The 18,630-nt window shown below is 53.8% G+C and overlaps 2 protein-coding genes across 2 annotated transcripts; one reads left to right on the forward strand and one right to left on the reverse strand.

The window, feature by feature from the left end:
* The first annotated feature begins 1,849 nt into the window (after window positions 1–1,849).
* PEX6 (peroxisomal biogenesis factor 6) lies at window positions 1,850–15,787 on the forward strand. Its single transcript, XM_048936696.1, has 17 exons — window positions 1,850–2,767; window positions 2,841–3,004; window positions 3,387–3,470; window positions 4,057–4,159; window positions 4,344–4,480; window positions 4,599–4,710; window positions 8,294–8,502; window positions 8,859–9,054; window positions 9,444–9,520; window positions 9,628–9,760; window positions 12,065–12,270; window positions 12,363–12,424; window positions 12,805–12,913; window positions 13,533–13,649; window positions 14,034–14,111; window positions 14,774–14,913; window positions 15,221–15,787. The coding sequence occupies exons 1-17, from the start codon at window positions 1,859–1,861 to the stop codon at window positions 15,355–15,357; spliced, it is 2,973 nt and encodes a 990-aa protein (XP_048792653.1). The 5' UTR covers window positions 1,850–1,858; the 3' UTR covers window positions 15,358–15,787.
* Window positions 15,788–16,759: 972 nt separating this feature from the next.
* GNMT (glycine N-methyltransferase) lies at window positions 16,760–18,624 on the reverse strand. Its single transcript, XM_048936705.1, has 6 exons — window positions 18,375–18,624; window positions 18,171–18,298; window positions 17,939–18,052; window positions 17,392–17,534; window positions 17,166–17,287; window positions 16,760–17,085 (listed from the first exon to the last, which is right to left on the reverse strand). The coding sequence occupies exons 1-6, from the start codon at window positions 18,578–18,580 to the stop codon at window positions 16,914–16,916; spliced, it is 885 nt and encodes a 294-aa protein (XP_048792662.1). The 5' UTR covers window positions 18,581–18,624; the 3' UTR covers window positions 16,760–16,913.
* Window positions 18,625–18,630: the final 6 nt, after the last annotated feature.

Below are 18,630 nucleotides of genomic sequence, written 5' to 3' on the forward strand. Positions count from 1 at the left end.
ATTGTGGCATATCTTTGGTTCTCATGCTCCTCATTGGTGATTTTTCAATTTTACTTTGGCGGATGTCACAGTAGTTGCCTGGAAGTAGGGTCCTGCACAGACCCATGCCTGAATGGAGTTGGTCACTCCCCTGAGGCTGTGCAGTTACCCAGGGGAGCAGAGCAGAGCCCTCATGTGTCTTCCCCCAAGCTGAGTTCCAGTTCAGCAGATTCTACATGCCCAAAGGCAACTGACTGTTGCTCATCAAAGACCTCAAATGCCCATCCAGAAATGCCCAGTGCACTGGAAGGTGCAGAGTTGGGCCCTGTGTCCCTTGTGGTTAAACATAAGGAGCTTGCTTTGGGTTAGGTGAATGGATGGTGGAGGCACCTGGGGGGGCACCTCAGCCTCCCGGCAGATACGCTGAGCAGGATGGTGCTGGGAGCCCCATGATCATCTGCAGCCACGTGCAAGGGTGTTGTGGCCATCTAGGTGCTCAGACTCAAGCTGCAACTGGTCCTCCTGCTCGTTGGCCCAGATATGCACTGTGACAGCTCTCCTGGAACACCTCCAGCTTTCCCTGCTGGCCAAAACCTAACTGAAAATTATCAGAAGGTTTTATTACAATCTGAGTAATCCCAATTTGGAAAGTTTCCTGATGCAGCTCGGTGTGAGCACAGTCGTGTCATGATGTTGTCACCTGTCTCTGCTGCCAGGATGCTCCTTGCACACTGGGTGCAGTGTGGAGGGCCAAGGGTACATGGGTACATGGGGGAACGGCTGGCTGGGAAGAGCAGAGAAATAATGGTCTTTAAGGTCCTTTCCAACTCAAGCCATGATTCTAATAGAAATGGCATCTGCAGATTTCCTGTTTTTCCCTCCCTCCACTCGGTCAGGTCCTGCTGAGGGGTGGGAGGGAACATATGCATGGCAAATACAAGCTTTGCAGAAAAACAAAACAAAACAAACAAAAAAAAACCCCACACATATGATGGAGTGGGGGAGATCAGTTCATGAAAGGACCAGCAGCAGGGCTTATTGCAGCAGCAATTAGGCTCTGCGAGAGCCGAGACTTAGCACATTGGAGGCCTAATCCTGCCTGAGCAGCATCTGCAAACCCTTTATTTGGGCCGTGCCACGCTGGCACTAGATGCTTGCGATGCTTTTTTTTTCCTGCCTTGCCTGCGTGCAGATGGCCTGGCTCTCTGCCTCACACTGGACACAGTGCTGTGAGCCGTGAGCAACCCACTACTGCAATGGGGAAACACCATGGCCCTGTCCCCCTGTGGGATGCAGAGCCCTGCTGGAAGGGCTCCCAGTTCTCTGTGCTGTGAGGGGTGGTTCATAGGGAGGGGTGCTGGCCCGAGGCACATTTCATAGAGGCACACAATGGTTTGGGCTGGAAGGGACCTCAAAGCCCATCCAGTTCCAACCCCAGCCGTGGGCTGGGCTGCCCCCCCCAGCTCAGGCTGCACAGGGCTCCATGTAACCTGAAGGAACACCTCCAGGGATGGGGCACCCACAGCTTCTACGGGCAGCTGTGCCAGAGCCTCACTGCCTCACGTGGAGGAATTTCTTCCTTATATCTAACTTAAATCTCTTCTTTTTTAGTCTAAAACCACTCCCATTGTCCTGTCACTATCAGACCACATAGAAAGTCAGTCCCTCTCCTGTTTATAAGCGCTCCTGAAGTACTGCAAGGTTTCAATGAGGTCTCCTTGCGCGGCTGCCCGGGACGAGCGACTCCCGACCACGGGACCTCCAGGCCGCAAGGCGGCGTGGCGGCCTCTCTCCGTTACCCAGCGGCGCTAGTCTACGGCCCGCGAGGGAGCCCTCCGCGCCTGCGCGCCGCCCTCTCGATGGTGTCGGGGCGGCCTCCATGGCGGTGGCGGTGCTGCGGCCGCTGGACGCGCCGCCGGCGGAGCTGGTGCCGGTGACGGCGCTGCTGCTGGCTCCGCCGCCGCTCTGCGCGGCTCTGAGGGGCCGCGGCGGCGGGCTGGTGCTGGCGGTGCGGCCGGCGGGGCGCGTCGGGGCGCAGGCCGTGCTGCTAAGCGCCGTGGCGCTGGAGGCGGGCGGGCGGAGGGGCGCCGAGCTGTGGCTGCGCGGGGCGCTGCTGCGCCGCCTGGGGCTGGCGGCGGGCCGCCGGGTGGCCGTGTGGCCGGTGCGCCGCCCGCCGCCGCTGGCCTGGGTGCTGCTGGGGGCGGCGGCGGCGGTGGGGCGGGCGGGGAGGCCGGCGGGCAGCGCGGTGCTGGCGCGGCGCGGCGAGGCCTTGCCGGGGCCGGGCCCGGGCCCGGGCCCTCTGGTGCTGGAAGCGCGGCCGGCGCTGCAGGGGTTGCTAGGCAACGGTACGCGCGTCGCGCTCGCCGCCCCGCCGCCGCGCGAGGCCGAGGCCGGGCCCGCTCCCGCTCCTGCTCCCGGAGGCGGCGCCCCCTGCCGGCGCCCCGCCGCGCCGCCCGTCGTCTCTCGTTTCGCCGCCGGGCGCGGGCGGGCGGAGGGGCCGCGGCTTCGGGCGGCGCCCCCTTGCGGCGGGGCGGGAAGCGGAGTGGCCGAGGTGTGGGTTAGCCGGCGCGGGCTGCTGGCGCTGGGGCTCTTCCAGGGAGAGTGGGTGCGGGTGAGCGCCGAGGGGGCGGCCCGGCCGCACCTGGCCGCGGTGTTCGCCCGCCCGCTCGCCTGGGACTACCCGCGGGCCGCCCGCCGCAGGCCCCCGGACGGCGCCGCCCTGCTGGCGCCCGCCCTCGCCTTCAACCTGGGCTGCGAGCCCGGCGGCGGGACGCACGTCTGCCTACAGGTGAGCTCCGGCCAGGGGTGTGGGGCGATGGGCGTGGGACAGGCGGCTCACGGCATGCTTCGTCCCCCCGCAGAGGTACGACGGGGTGCCCGGGGCTGCGGAAGGGAAGGGTAGCCGCTCCTTGCTCCCCGTGCCGCCCTTCGCCGCGGAGCTGCACGTCGAGATGATCTGCTCGCCTGCCTACTGCGCCCGAGCCGTGTACGACCGCCTTCTCTACCGGCACTTCCAGACGCCCCGGTGAGCCGCGGCTGGACGGTTTGTAGATGTCTGCTCACGCCATCGTGGGTGGTGCGGTGTGGAGACGGGAGTCGGACGCTGTGGTCGTCGTGGGGCCCTTCCGTCGGGATGTTCCCTGATGCCGTGATTCATCTCCCCATAAGTTCACACGGGCCTCGCTTCCACACAGCACTCTCCATCGCACGCCTCCCTCTGGTTGCGTCTGCTTTCATCCCGTGCATCCCATCCTTAAGTATTCCCGGTGTCAGAATACAGAAAGGACTGAGTTGGTGTTAACCGCTATATTCGTTTCTGTAGAAGCGTGTGGTATGGAGTGGATGCACGAGAAGAATTTACCATTTCTCACTAGTGAAGCTCTTGGTTGTTTTATTGTCTTTTGTAGGCTGGTCCAGGAGGGAGATGTCCTCTGTGTTCCAACATTTGGATGTGCCGAGTTTTTAGATGGAAATGCAGACAAACTCCTTAGGTAAGTGCCAATAAACTGGTTCTTCTGTATGGACACAAAAAGAGAAAAGGTGCTTTTCTCCTTGAAACAAGACAATGGGTTCTGTTCTCTTCGTTGTTGGAGTCCATAGAGTCATAGAGTGGCTTGAATTGGAAGGGGCCTTAAAGATCGTTGAGTTTGAACCCCCTGCCACAGACGGGGTTGCCAGCTGGGAGTTTATCTGCCTGTTATTTTACAAGGAGAGGGAAACATTGTTGGATAGGGGATGGTTGCAGCTCAGAGCACAGCTTAGCACAGTTAGCTTGCTTATGGAAGAGTTGAGAGAGTGTCCAGGAGGGAAGAGTTGAGAGGGTGTCCAGAAGGAAAAGAACAGAGGGGAGGAAAGGGTGGAAAATGGAACTGTTCATGCAGGATTTGCAAGATGTGTTGAACAATGTTCAGCTCCATGATATATTTTAAAACTTAGGAATATAACCCTACGATGGATATTTGAGGCTTTTTTTTTTGGGAGGGAGGCAGAACCACAAGAGGCACAAGCCTTCCATTTGTGTACTTAGATGTTCCTGCCTTCAAGGTGTTGACCCAACAGTTTTTGGTTTTCCTTTAGGTGGCCGGAGCTTTACTTCAAAGTGAGGAAGGTATTAGGCTCGGTGGAAGGCATGCAGTCCGAGGGTTACCTGGCAGACACCCAAAACACCTCTCTGTATCTGGTAAGATGTCAGAGAGCAGGGTGGTTGGCCAGAAGATCTGAGCCTGAGGTTGCTCAGTCCATGACAAATGTGCCTGCAGAGGCTTGCATCTCCTGCTCTTGAGAAATGGCATTTCAGGACAGACTGTCAGTTGGTCATTGTCTTTTCTCAACAGATGTTCTACAAAGTGCTGATTTTCTCATAGGTGGGTTCAACAAACAGTGCTGTCCCATCTGCCCCAGCGTATACCAGCCATGAGTTCTGGAGCAGTTTGTCTCCTGCTGGACTTTCTGATGTTGTGAAGGAGCTCTGCGATGCTCTTCGGCCTTACCTGACCAGTCAGTGAGTTAAAATTCCTTCTAGCAAACCTCAGGAGAGCTGGGACCTTGGGTCTCAGGTTCTAGCAAGATGGGCAAGACACACATCTGATGATAGCTCTGGTTTTGAATTTGTGTTACAGGGCAGCAGCATTGAACGGGGCTGGCAGCGTTCTCCTCTCAGGTCCGAGTGGCAGTGGGAAAGCAATGGCCGTCAGAGCTGTGTGCAGCTGCCTCAACCTCCACCTCTTCAAGGTACTTCATCCTGCGAGCGGCTGATAAGTGGGTTTACCACAATGGAAGAATATCAGAAATGTTCTTTGAGATAGCAGTACCAAAAGGTGGCAGCTGTGACATGAGCCTATTCAGAAGCTGCTCCCATGCACACATGCAGATAAAAGGAGTCAAAGTTTGCTGAGCTTAGTAGCTCACTCTGGCACAGGTTAGGACTGTCGATGGGCATAACTACAGACATTTGGATGATCCCAGTGGTCTACCTGTTCTGTGGTCTGTGTCTGAGAATGGCCAGAAACAGATGATTAGGAAGAATATATAGAAACAGACCAAGCACCAGGAGTTGTTTTCCCTGGTGTAAGGTACCTGTAAGAGGTACCTTCCAGTGCTCAGGAATCAGTAATTTTGAGGTCTTGTGTTGCAGAGGTTGCCTTTATACCTTTCTTTAATATACTGACCAAAATAGCAGTTAACTTACTTTACAGCTGTGATGTTATACAGTTGTGTTATAGTAGATTTCATTTCATTGGATAGGTTATTGAATTGATACGGCGTAGGCCATTCTGAAAGCAACATATCCTATTTATTTCCATGGAAATTGAAACAAAGAGCACAATAACACCATTTGGTTGAGCAGATCCTCAGCTACAAACACTATGTTTCAGCATAGTCACCATGATTGGCATTGTATGCATTTTCAGCAGTGATGAACAACAGTTTGCATGCCACACTTGTGAAAATTTGTACCAGCAGACGTGGCCTGTTTCACAGCTACTATGTGAGCATCATTGCTAGGAACACGTTCCCCACAGTTTATCTTTCATTGGCCCGAACAGATGGAAATCTGAAGGTGCCAAATCTGGACTATGCAGTGGTTGCAATAGGACAATCCAGCCAAGATGAGTAGTGTGCTCCGTGTTCTTCAAACTAGAATGGGGCCTGGCACTATTGTGGTGGAAGAGAAAGGTTGTCTTCTGTGGCCTGGCTGTGAAGTTTGAGCCTTCAGCTTAGTCAGTGTCGCTATGTGGTGGTCAGAGTCAATGGTTCATCCAGCTTCCAGGAAACTCAGGAGGATCATCACTTTCCTATCACAAAATACACTGCACATGGCCTTAGCTGCTGGGGCTGTCTTGAACTTTTTCTTCAATGAGGAGTTCACGTGTTGCCACTCTGTGGACTGCTGTTTTGACTCTGGTTCATAGTGGTGACACCGTGTTTCACCACGCTAATGATGTGATTCAGGAAACTGTAATCTTCAGCCTTGTTTCAATAGGTGCTGACAAACATATACACAGTGTTGTTTCTGTTCCTGTGTGAGCGTTCATTGTGCCTCCCTGGTGCAAACTTCTGTGATATTCCTATGTTGCCACCATCATTTCTAGTACACTGAAGCTGACGTTCAGCTCCATGTGCAGTTCCCTGGTTGTAGTCTATCAGTTCATGTGGATGAGCTGATGAAGATGCTCTTCATTTGCTGTGTGACAGCTGTGCACTGCTGTCCAGAATTTGGCTTTGTCTGTCACATCACTGTCACCACTGCTGGCATGCACCACCTGCCATTTCACTATGCTCCCATCCACTGTTTGGTCTCCATGAACGTTCAGTGAGAGTCAGTGAATGTCAGTGGGAGCCATTTTTTCCACATTGAGGAATTCAGTTCCACACCTTTGCTCCATACACACTTCCATGTCAGACACCATTGTGTCAGACTGCCCCTCTGCTGCCACCTGTCACGTCATGGCAACAGAATGTAACGGGATATTGTCCTGAATCTGCTTCAAAATGGCACTGCCTTGAAAAGAGCTGCAATGTAACTGTGTTCCCATTCACTATTCTTCCTCCTAAGAGCAAAAAGCCCCAGAATCTTCCATTAGTCTGCTTGGATTTGGGAAGGGGAACATCAGAATCATGTATCTTTAGAACAAGAGAACTATGGAGAATAACAAAGTTCTTACATCTGCTATGAAAGTGAATGAGAGACACTAACATAAAATGAGGCTACTGCAGAGATCCTATAGGGATGGCCTTGAAAAAAGTAATCTGAAGACAGAACAGGGAAGCAGGGATATGACTGTCACTGGAAAACAGGAGGCATCCTTCAAAGGACAGTAAGCTGTAGCAGGTTAGAGTGGAGGATGGAGTTGTCAAAAAGGAGCATGACTGAGGAACTGTTGAAGTTTCCATATAGTTACTGCAAGTTCCTGTCCTGTGAACCTTCACAGTTTCTTCAAGGTGTTACACCAAGCATGTGGTGAAGGTAATTTGATTGATACAGTCTACTTAAATTTTGAAGAGGCTCTTGGGGATACTGAGTGGTAGTGAGAAGATCCTGATATTGATTGACAGTGCAGTTAAAGGTTTGGGACAGGATGGGGGTAGCTGGTGAGTCTTCACAGTCAGCAATGCACCTCTGCAGCTGTCTGGACTGGGAGCACATTCAAAAATGACCTTGGAAAAGAATGTGAACTGTGACATGATGGTTTGTTCACAACCAAGTTATTAAGTAGAAGGACAGGCTCCTTGGCCTAGAGAAGAGCTTTAGTGAGGCAAGATGACTCAGTAGCAAAACAGCAGATAAAAATCACTGTAGGTACCTGAACATGAAAAACAATGAATTTCTGACTCCTATGTAGCAGAAATGCTAAGTCATGGCCTGAACCAGTGATTGAGCACCTGGTGGGAAGGCAGGGCCAACGCAGAGGAGCTCAGGTGTATGCAATGCTCCTGACCTCATTTAATGGTTGGCAGTGGAGGCAAGCGTATCTCGCTGGAGATCCCTGCCTACTGGAGGTCTTCCACAGGTAAGCAGCTTTTTTTCCTTCATTTCTGCATCTGTGGCTGCTGCATTTGGGCTTGTCCTCATTTGCTGCAGTAAAGACTTTGCTGCCCTGCTATTGTCGCTCTACTTTCCATCTCATTATAGCATTACACTCCCACAGTCAGGATTGAGATTTTGGTTCTTTTTTATCAGTGGCTCCCTGAAGGCTTTGGCTTCAGATCATACTTTAGGAAGCAAACAGGAGAGTAGATGCTGCTTCTGTGGAAATCTGTTGCTATGAATCAAATATCATCCGCCGTTGTAGTCTCTGCATATCAAGAATATAAAGCTGAACTGGAAAAATCCAGAGCAGGTCACTGAGGAGGATCAGTCTAGAGCAGTTTCTGTGTAGTGAAAAGCTGCAGAGACTCTGGCTGGAGTAACTTTTTTTTTCCCCTCTTACCTTCTACCTTCCTCTTGCACTTAGAGTTTGTGTGGCACTGGGTTGAGTAGTTTCCTGAGCTTTCCCCTCTGCTCTTTGTTCTGAATCACCTTACTTGGCCTTTTTGACAGCTTAGATTGCCTGAGCCCTGACACCTATGTATTTTGTTGTTTTTTCCAGTCCGTTGGCCTCAGCTCTTTCAGACAAGAGCGTTTTCCTTTGCAGAAAAGCACAATGCTGCTGTTTTTCTATGCCAGATGATCCTAATGTTCAATAAGCAGGAAGAGTCCTCTTAGATCCCCTTTCATCTGTCAGTTGCGGATGGAACATTTTGCAGCAGTGAGCATCTTCCTCTGTCCCTCTGTCTTGCTGCCCCTGCAGGCTGTGTGTTGTGTGTCTTGCAGGTTGATTGTGTCAGTTTGTGCGGTGACACCAGTGCAGCTACAGAGGAGAAAATACAGATGGCCTTTGCCCAGGCCCAGCAGTATCGTCCCTGTGTGCTTCTACTGAAAGACATAGAGGTGCTTGGCAGAGATCGGGACAGGCTAGGAGAGGATGCCAGGGTCATCGCTACTCTGAGGCAGCTGCTTCTGGACAGAGATCCAGCACTGAGGTAAGGACCTTATGCTCTGGCCACCAAGGATGATTCGTTACTTCTGCTGTTCCTAGGTCAGCAGTCACTGTTGCATAAAGGATTTTTTTGTTGCTACCACATTCAGTTTTGATTTTAATCCAGTGGAGACTCTCCTAGACTTGGTTTGTTCACTTCAGTGAGGGCTTGTTCTTCCAGCTCATTGGTGTCAGTGGCTGGAGGAGCCAGGAGGCCTGATTATCTGAAGCTGGGCTGGTTTCTGCCTTTGTTCAGATAAGAAAAGCTGGCATGTTTGTTGTGACCATTGGAGAGTGATTTGATGTGGGTGATGGCAATGTGGGGAGAGAGTTTTCCACAGAGCTGTTCCCCTTTCTCAGCAGCCACCCTGTCCTAGTGATAGGCACAACCTGCAAGCCCCAGGATGTTCCTACAGATGTGCAGACTGCTTTCCTTCACGAGGTGAAAATTGAGGCCCTTTCGGAAGACCAGAGGAGGGCGATACTGAGCACGCTGACTGCCAGTCTTCCTCTGGGCAAAGAAGTGAACCTAGCCAAGCTGGCCCGCAGGACTGCAGTGAGTGAAACCACAATGGTGTGTGGAGCAGGGTGGGCTTGTGGTGTGACAGGTCAGGAGTGCTGGGCCAACCTCTTGTGTCTGGCCGTGTAGAAAAGGGGCAATTCCCACAGCACAGTCACTGTCTTCAGTGGGAAACCCTGTTCCTCACACCTCAGCTCTAACGTAATTTCTAGTGCCTAAGGATGCTACGCTTTTTGCAGATGTGCTAGCTCTGCTAGAAGACAGTGAAAAGAAAAACACAACACACAACATCAAAACAAACTAGAGACTTGAAACAGAGCACAGAAACTCGGAGAACAGCTCTGCGAGGAATCTTGCCCTTTTTATAGCCTGGCTGGAGCTGTGTTCAGGGATTGAACTGATGCTGTTTGTTTCCACGTTCACAGGGTTTTGTGCTGGGAGATTTCTGTGCCTTGCTGTCCCACAGCAGCCGGGCTGCTTGTACCCGCATCCAGGCCTTGAGGTAGCACAGGCAGTTTGGCAGGAGGCAGGGAGGGTGGGGATGCAGTGAGCCTGACGGCTCTGGGAGTGGGGCAATGCCTGAACTCTCCCCTTCTCTTTCCTTGCCAGTTTTCCAGGTGGACTGAGTGAGGAAGTGGAGAGAGATTTTTGCACTGCTGGCTTCCCAGTCCTCGAGGAGGATTTCAGTGTTGCACTGGACCAGCTACATGATGCCCATTCACAGGCAGTGGGAGCCCCAAAGGTAGGATCCTGGAAGTGGGATTGTTTTTTCTAAAGCCCTGTGGCTCAAGATGCCTCTCACAGACCTCAGCAGGCTGGCACGTGCCCAACCATGTTGCTTCCTGCTCTCTTATTCCACATATTTCCCCAGCCATGGAAAAAAGTGCAGCTGTGTTTTTTGACCTTGTTGGTTTTGAATTTGGCCAGGGAAGCTCTTGCAGATGTAATTGGAGACTGCTTCATCAACTAATATAGTAGGGATGCCAGGCTGTGTAGCTCAGCCTTTCAAGAGGTAAAGGTAAGCAGTGGGCTGGCTGCCTTGTTGAGGCTGAAGCTACCTGCCATTATAGGAATGGAGAGGGCATGAACACAAGCTGGAGATGGAGCTTCCCTACGTGTTCAAGAAATTTTAAACTTGGTCTTCTGACCTTGGCCACAGCTCAAGCTGGATTTTCTGACAGCTGGGCAGTTTGAAGGTGGGGGATTCTTCAGGAAAAGGGACATGAAGTGTGAAAGAGAACCAGTTGAGTTAGCTTCTCAGGGGGAGCGTGGTCTGCTTCTGGCTCAGGATCAAGGAAACAGCATTTGAGTTGACCATTTCTGCTGGGCAGCGTGGTATTGGGACCAAGAAAAATGATCAGAGCCTCATCTGCACGCTGTCAAGTTCAAATCACTGGACTCAGCACAGGACTCGAAATGCTGCCTCAGAGCAGTTATTCAGGCGCCTTCCCCAGCTGCCCGTTTGCACCCCTGCCCAAGCAGGGTATCACCTTGCTGGTGTCGTCATCTGGAAGCTACTCCAGGACTGTTCAGTACCTAATAAACGAATGAATTAAAAGAGCTCAGCTTTGAGGAGTGTTTGCCAAGTTCACTATAAGACAGATAATTACCTTAGACTGTGCTCAGCAGTGTGAATAGGAGCTAATTTTGTTTGCATTTTACAGTCTCTTTAACAATTTCTTAGTAGTTGGCCAAGGTTCAAAAAGCCCATTAGCAGATTTCAACATGCATAATTTTCAATTCCATGCTTACTTTTACTGGTTATTTGCACATTTGTTTGCAGTTGAAGGAATGTCAACTCAAGCCTCCAAGAAAAAAAAACAGATTTCAAACTTCAGTTGCTAGCAGCATCTGCAGCATGTCCTAGAGTTCTGATGTATTTTTTTGAAAACAACCTTGCTGCAATTTTCCAGCACTTGGATCTGTGGAGTTTTTCTAAGGAAGCAGCATAAGCAAGAGTGTAGGAGAGAAGACAACTGTTCTACTCATCTGCAGTGGGGAAAGAGGGCCTGTGACCTTTTGCTTTCAAGATTTTCTTCTAGAAATCCTTATCTTGCCTGTTCTGATTCTTTTGGTGGAGTTGCTGGGCAGCTGGAATAGTAGCATGATAATGTCATCTCAAGTAGCAGAAGAAGGAAGGGGCAAAGAATTTTGCCTTGGCTATTTTTAACCCTGCTGTTCGTGCTGGCACCTGTTCAGCACCCAGCCAGCAGCTGGGGGGAAGTGTTCTGGGGCTTTGCTTTCTCTGCATGTTCCCAGGAGAGCTTCTCTGACTCTGGAGATCTGTCCCACAGGCTGTGGCATTCTGGCTATTTCTAAAGCTTTTGAGCAGCATTCTCCTCCAAGATTGCATTACTCAGCATAAAATAACAGAAGTGACATGTGTCACCCATCTCAGGTTTGCTGTCTTTCCTCTTGTGTGCTTGCAAGGGATCACCACATCCCTTGCATCCTTGTCTATTACTTGTAAGCATCCGTGGAGCTTGTTCCTGTATTTCCCCCTTCAAAAGCATGTAGTTTTCTGCACAGTGTCCTCCAGGATGATTTTACTTCATACCATCCTTTACATGACAGAGGTTCTAGTCTAGTAGCTGAGGTTTTGTCACTCTAGTGAAGCCCTTGCCCAGTCTGACCATCCTTGGGGGAAAAGGTGCCCTGGACACAAGTAGCACACAGCTGCTAGGTTCAGGTTTCCTTTTTAATGAATTAATTATTTTTTACCTCCCTTGTGTCCCTAATGCTGTGTCTGCAGTAGAGTTCTCCCCTCAAGGTTGCAGGCAGACACTGCTACTGTTTTTTATTTTGCTCGTGGGCGATAGGAGGTGCAGTGGAGAATCAGAAAAGGCTGCAGGTTGCTTGTGGAGATGTGCAGCTTGGTTTCACTGTTGCAACACTCAAGAGAGGATGGGGATCTCACGTAAGGGGTAGCTGGGCAGTGTGGTGTGCGGCTGTTTTGCTGCGTGGCCAAATGATGACTAATAGCCCATTGGAGCTAAAGAAGCAAGCTCAGGAAGAAGTGCTGACAGGGACTCTGACTCTTGTGCAGATCCCCTCCGTGTCCTGGCAGGACGTTGGTGGGCTCCATGAGGTGAAGAAGGAGATCCTGGACACTATCCAGTTGCCCCTGGAGCACCCGGAACTGCTGTCACTGGGTCTGTGCCGCTCTGGTCTGCTGCTGTACGGACCTCCTGGGACAGGGAAGACCTTGCTGGCAAAAGCTGTGGCGACCACATGCACCATGACATTCCTTAGGTGAACAGTAGGGGTCTTGCAATAGGACTTTCTCCTGGCAGTGTATGGGATGCTCTAACCTGTTTCCTTTTCTCCTTTTCTCCTTCTCACAGTGTGAAAGGGCCAGAGCTCATCAACATGTATGTTGGACAAAGCGAGGAGAACGTGCGTAATGGTGAGCAGAAGCATCCCAGTCCTGCATGTGGCAAGAGGATCTGTTCTGTGGTGCTGGAGGGGAGGAGGGAGTGCTTGAATTGTTTCTCCAGGCTCCCATTCACAGCTGCCAGCAAGGGCATAAATCCATTGTCTGCTATGCCATGTCAGTTCTCTGCCTCACTGCAGCTGCCCCTCTTACACGCTCTGCTCCTTCCAGTCTGTCTTTGGTGTTCCTGATGGGGCAGCAGCCCCTCAGAGACACAGCTGAGCTTTGGGACCCCTTAGGCAGGAGCAAAGGCGGAGGTGTGGCAGTGGGCAGCTGACTTCCATCCGCAGCTCTTTGCTGGTGACAGCTTCTCTGAGTCTTTCTCACCTTGTGTATTCTCTCTGTCCTCCCAGTGTTTGCCAGAGCCAGGGCAGCTGCTCCCTGCATTATCTTCTTTGATGAACTGGATTCTCTGGCCCCAAATCGTGGGCGGAGTGGAGATTCAGGAGGTGTCATGGACAGGTGAGTGAGCACAGGCTGTCCTTGGGAAAGCAGGCATGCCCTGACTGCCTGGGGTAACATAGGATGGCCCAGCAAGGCAGAGGTCATCCCCACTCTTTATCTCATTGTTTTTTCCATCCTTGCTCCCTTCAACTCTGCATGGCCTTTCTCTGGCCATTGCTGTTTGCATTGCAGCAGATTCCTGATTGCCCAAGCTCATTGTGCAAACACTGGTTAAAACCGTGCCTCCTCCAACTGCTTCCATGGCTGCCAACTGTTCCCTTTGGCCTCTCCAAGGTTGTCCTTCACACCCCTGCTTTGCTGTCTTATTAGTTGCTATTTTCCTGAGGTGGGAAACATTTCAGCTGCCTTGAGGATAGCATGGCAGTATCAGGGCCTGCCAGGGTGTCCCCAGCACTGATTGTCGGGTCAGTCTTGCAGCTGGATTTGCTGGGCAGAACAGCATAGCAGGGACAGTTAGGATTAGCAGGTACATCTGAGTGCAGAACCTTATCTAGAGCCATGCATGCCTGCTTATGTTTGGCCTATGTTGTCTGTATCTGACAGCAAGTTACAAGCACATGCAGCGGTAATGGTGATGACTTGCCTAGTTCTGGGTGTCCTATCTCGCTCTTTGCAGAGTTGTCTCACAGCTCCTGGCTGAACTGGATGGCCTCCATTCCAGCAGAGAGGTGTTTGTCATTGGAGCAACCAACAGGCCTGACCTCCTGGATTCAGCTCTGCTCCGGCCAGGCAGGTGTGTCACATTGTACCCTGCCTTGCTCTGGGGTAGATCTCTCGAGCACCTTGGCCTTTGGTGAGCTGGACTGTGTCCCCACCAGGGCCTTATCTGGAGAGCTCCCTCCCAGCCTGTCCTCATGGCTGTGATTTGCCTGTCCTGGGGCAGGACTTTGTACCATCCACCCTTGTTGGACCCTATGTGGTTCCCATCATTCCATTTCTCTGCCTTTCCAAGGTCCCTCTGAAGAGCAGCCTTGACCTCCAGTGTATCATCTGCACCCCTCATCCCCAGAAAGTTTTCCATTTTCCGAGGACTTGACATCCAAAGCAGCTGCCCCAGGGCCCTATTTTAGTTGCCAGCAGTGGCCTGTTCTTGATGGTCTCTTTTCTCTGCTGACAGATTTGACAAGCTGGTCTATGTGGGCGTAAATGAAGACCGGGAGTCACAGCTGCAGGTGTTGAGTGCCGTCACCAGGAAGTGAGTGACCCTGGCCTCTTCCAGCACCCTTCCACTGCTTTCTGATGGGTAGCAGCCTTCCTGGGGCTGATGTGCTCCAACTTGGCCTCGTGTCTGAGTGCTGCGGAGCGGGATAGCTGTGATCACTGCTGCTTTCAAGGATGGGCTGGAAGGAGAGGTGACAGCGTAGGCTGGCTGTACGCACATTCCATACCATGTGGCTTGGCAGCCATGCCCTCCAGCACTGGGCTGTAGGAGGCTCCCTGTCTGCAGCATGACTGTGATGGGGTGGTTTGGTGTCTCAGTGGTTAGCACTGTCTGTAATTAAATGTTGTTATTCAGCCCTTGCTGTAGGCTGTTCACAGGTGTGTAGAGCACTTAATTTCACTGAGTGAGAACTCAAGTTGCCTTTGATCCTACTTGGCAGTAGAAAGGACACTGCTGTGGGGTTGTTGCAAAGAAATGACTGGTTTAAAAAAGAAAACAAAACAAAAAAGACACAGCAAAACATAGAATCAACCAACCAAGCAGAACGCTTTGATTTTTCTGAAGCACGAAGAGCAGAGTCCAGAAGTTGCTAAACATGGGCTGTGACTCTGTGGCCTGTGATCCCTCCTGCCCAGCTGCTCTGGCTGCTGCCTGTCTCCCAGACTCTCATCACCTGCAGCTTTATTTCTTGGCAGGTTTAAACTGGATCCTTCTGTGAACCTCAGCAGCATCCTAGAAGAATGCCCGGCTCAGCTGACAGGAGCTGATATCTACTCACTGTGCTCAGATGCCATGATGTGTGCTGTCAAACGCAAGGTGGAATGGATCGAGGAGGGTATGAGCCCAGCCCCTCCTCACCCCATGTGCTGGAGTTCCCCAGCACAAAGACAGAGGGCAGTTAGCACTGCTACAGCAGTAGTTGGGCTTGGAGGGAAGAGCCCCAATGGCTCTGGGCCATCTCTTAAGTGCAAGGCTGTGGGTTGCTAGCAGGTGCTTTTGCCATGTGTGATTGCACCTTGGGTGGCCTCAGTGGGGAGGGGAGAGGCAGTTTTCTTTCCCCTTCTCTATCTGGAAAAAGGACTGGAGGCTATGCTATGCTCCCTGGCTTTACTCTCAGTTTGTTCTCATTCTTTTTTACACAGGGTTGGATACAGAGAGCTCTGCTCTCACACTCACCATGGAAGACTTCCTGCAGGCTGCTGCGAGGTTGCAGCCATCAGTCTCTGAGCAGGAGCTCCTCAGGTACAAACTCATCCAGCAAAAGTTTGCTGCCTGCTAATAAGGCTCAGGAGAGCTGGAACTGGAGGAGCAAAGGGATGATGGAGCTAAGGGGCGTGAGAGATCTGGGGCAGAGACACCCACCTGCTACCTTCCTATTGCTCCTGCTTCTCCTTTTTCAATCTTGGCAGAAAAAATGGCCATGCAGTTTTGTCAGGCAAAGCCTTGTGTGGGTGTTGACCTGGTGGGGGACTCTTTAACAGCCCCTCTAGTGTAGGGGGAGCAGCACCTGGCCGCCAGGAGCGTGCTGAGGGGACTGAGCACTGACAGGGAAGCAAGGATGGCTCTACTGGTTGGCAGTAGTCTCCTGTTGGGGTGGCATCCCACTGTGGGGAGCTGGCTGGAGTACAGGGCCACTGTGGGGCAGTACTGCTGCCATGGGCCTTGCCCTGGACTCTACAAATAAATATGGGTTTCTGTTTCAGCTTTCAGCACTTGTGCTCTCTTGCTGGGGGCTTGGGATGGGCTGTGCCAGCCCAGGGGGCGGCTGTGTATCACAGAGAAACTAGTGGCTGGGGTTGCAGGGCTGCGTCCGCTCCTGTACATCCAGCACAGGGGGCCAGGACAAAATGCAGTGGGGACAAGTCCAGCAAAGGAAACTCCCATTAACTGGTAGGCAAAACCTGTCCTAGCGAAGAGGGGGTCAGTGCTCACCCCACCTCCTGGCTGGAGCAGCCATGAGCTGCTCCATCTGAGCCAAGCACACGCTCCTGCCTCGCCTCTCGCTGCAGCCTCTTGGCAGCTGCTGGCCCTGCCACACGTGCACTGCTTCCTGCCCTCCACCACAGATCCCAAATAAATCCCACACTGGGGCCATGTGTCAGCCAGCTGGCAGCTGCCTTCATGTCCGCCTTGTGGCTGCCAGCTCCCAGCAGCTGCTCCTGCAGCTCACGGGCAGAGCCTCAGCCCTCTGTGTTAGTGGCACCAAAGCTGCTGCCAGTAGTGTTGTAGAGCCACGTGTGGCTGGCAAGGAGCTTGCCCCCACCGTGCTTTTCCCCAGAGGGCCACTCCTCCACCAGCTGCAGGCCCTTCATGTATGGTGGCCTGGCTAATGAGTGCCTCCAGCGTGGAGCATGTTCAGGCAGAGCAGGCCATGACCGCGACACTCAACTGGATCTGATCCCAAGCTCTGCAGGGTGGGTAAGAAGTGAACTGTAGCTGCACCAAGCATTTCAGCTGGGTGTCTGTAACCTCCCCACCTACATGGACCTCCAGATGGTGCTCCATGGGGCTCAGTGCCCTCTTGGAGGCTGTGGGGCTGTGCCACCACTCAGGAAGCAGCCCTGCACTTCACCCTTGGCACTGCGGCATGGGCTGGGAATAGAGGGCTGGGATGAGGCCATGCCCACCAGGCCCTGCGCCCTCCAGGCCCCCCCCAGCTGACGGCGGCTCACCCCACAGATGGACACACGAACCATGGGCTCCGGTTGCTCTCATAGATGCTCTTAATTAACAGCAGTTGGCTGCTGGGTGGGTCTCTGCGAAGTCCCCAGCCGCCTGTTTGTCCCCAGAGCAACTCGGAGTGCTCTGCCACCACAGTCCTGTCACCGCAGCCCCTTAGGCAGTCTTCTTGACGACGTGGATGAAGTAACAGGGAATGTGGGCCTGACCCGGCGTGTAGGCCTGGAAGTCACCCAGGACGCTGTGCTGGCACTTCCCCTGGAAGGCACCTTTCAGCAGTGCCGTGAAGGCCTCCAGCCGGTGCGGGTAGTACGAGAGGCGGAACTTGCTGCAGGGAGGCAATGGCCATGAGGCTGGGCAGGCACCGAGGCCCGGCCTCAGCTGGGACCCCCATGCAGCCCCTCTCACCTCAGCTCTGGGGAGGCCCCCGCCTCCGTCGGGGGGACCTGCACGGTGTAGTCCAGGGTCACCATGTGGGCCTTGTTGTTCACCAGCAGCACTGAGGTGGTGATGTCCTTGGTCAGGTCGCTCTGGGGACAGCGGAATGTTGGTGTTCCGCTGTCCCTGGCCCCAGCCTGGGGAACGGGGTTGTGGCAGAGGGCAGCGGGATGGGGCAGGGATGGCAGCCGCCCACCTTGTAGTAGATGTTCTTTCCAGGCGGCGCGCAGCCGGTGGCCAGGATGTGGTCGTAGTTGCGGTGGTCGATGACCAGGACGCCGCCGGGCCGTACCATGCTGGCGATGTTCTTCAGAGCCAGTTTGTGGTCACTCTGGTCCCCTGGGGAGAACAGCCCAGCGTCCCCAGGCACGAACTGTGCCCCCACATCCACACAAACCCACACGGTTTCCCCAGCCTGTGGCTCGGGGCACCCGCAGCTCCACCCCTGTGATGAGCTCAGGCACGCTCTCAGCCTCCCCAGGGAAGTGTGGGGAACCCACAGCCCCACACATGGTACAGGTCTGGGTGTGCCTTTGGCCCAGCCAAAAGTGACACAGACACGCACAGCTCTACCACCGCCACAGTGGCTCCATGGAGCCCCAAAGCAGCGCCTGTTCTCAGACATGCTGCCACCTAGCGCAATCTACCTGTGCCATGAGTTAGGGCACATCCTCAGCCTCCCTCCAGACAGGTGTGCGGCAGCCCCCAATCCCTCCAGCCGCAGCACCACCTTTGAGCCTCACCTTTGAAGTCAGGCAGGTGCGCGAAGGAGTTCCCTAGGCAGATGACAGCATCAAAGCCGTCCCCAGGCTTCTCCAGGTCCTGCTCCAGCGTCAGCCAGTTGGCCTCCTCGATGACTGTGGCACGCGGGGAGGATGAAGGCAGGGTCCCTCCGCAAGGACCCTCCGCTCCCCTCCTCCTCCCCCTCTCGCCGCCCCCCCCGCCGCAGCCCCACGCACCCCCCCGGGCCCGCACCCCATCGGTCGAAGGGTTCCTCCTTGCGCCGCTCCCAGCGCTCCTTCAGCGCGTACTTGAGCATCTTGTCGCTGGCGTCCACGCTGGTTACCTGGAAGCCCTCCTCCAGCAGCATGATGGAGTCCACCCTGGGGACAGCGCCGTCAGCGGGACGGAAGAGGGAAGGGAGAGGGAAGGGAGGGACGCGGAGACGAGGGGCCTTACCCGGTGCCGCAGGCCACGTCGAGGACGGAACGGCAGCGGTGCTGGCGGAGGAGCGCCAGGAGCCAGCTGCGGTACTCGGCCGTGCGGCTCCGCGTGTCCCCGATGTACAACTGCCAGACCTTCGCCGCCCGCCCGTCCGCATACTGATCCGGCAGCCCCTCCGCCGCCACCCCCAGCGAGCGCGTCCGGTACACGCTGTCCACCATCCCGCCGCCGCCGCCCCGCTTCGCCGCGGCCCCGCCGCCGCTCCGCCGCT

This window comes from Lagopus muta, chromosome 2 (assembly GCF_023343835.1).
Source record: "Lagopus muta isolate bLagMut1 chromosome 2, bLagMut1 primary, whole genome shotgun sequence".
NCBI lineage: Eukaryota > Metazoa > Chordata > Aves > Galliformes > Phasianidae > Lagopus > Lagopus muta.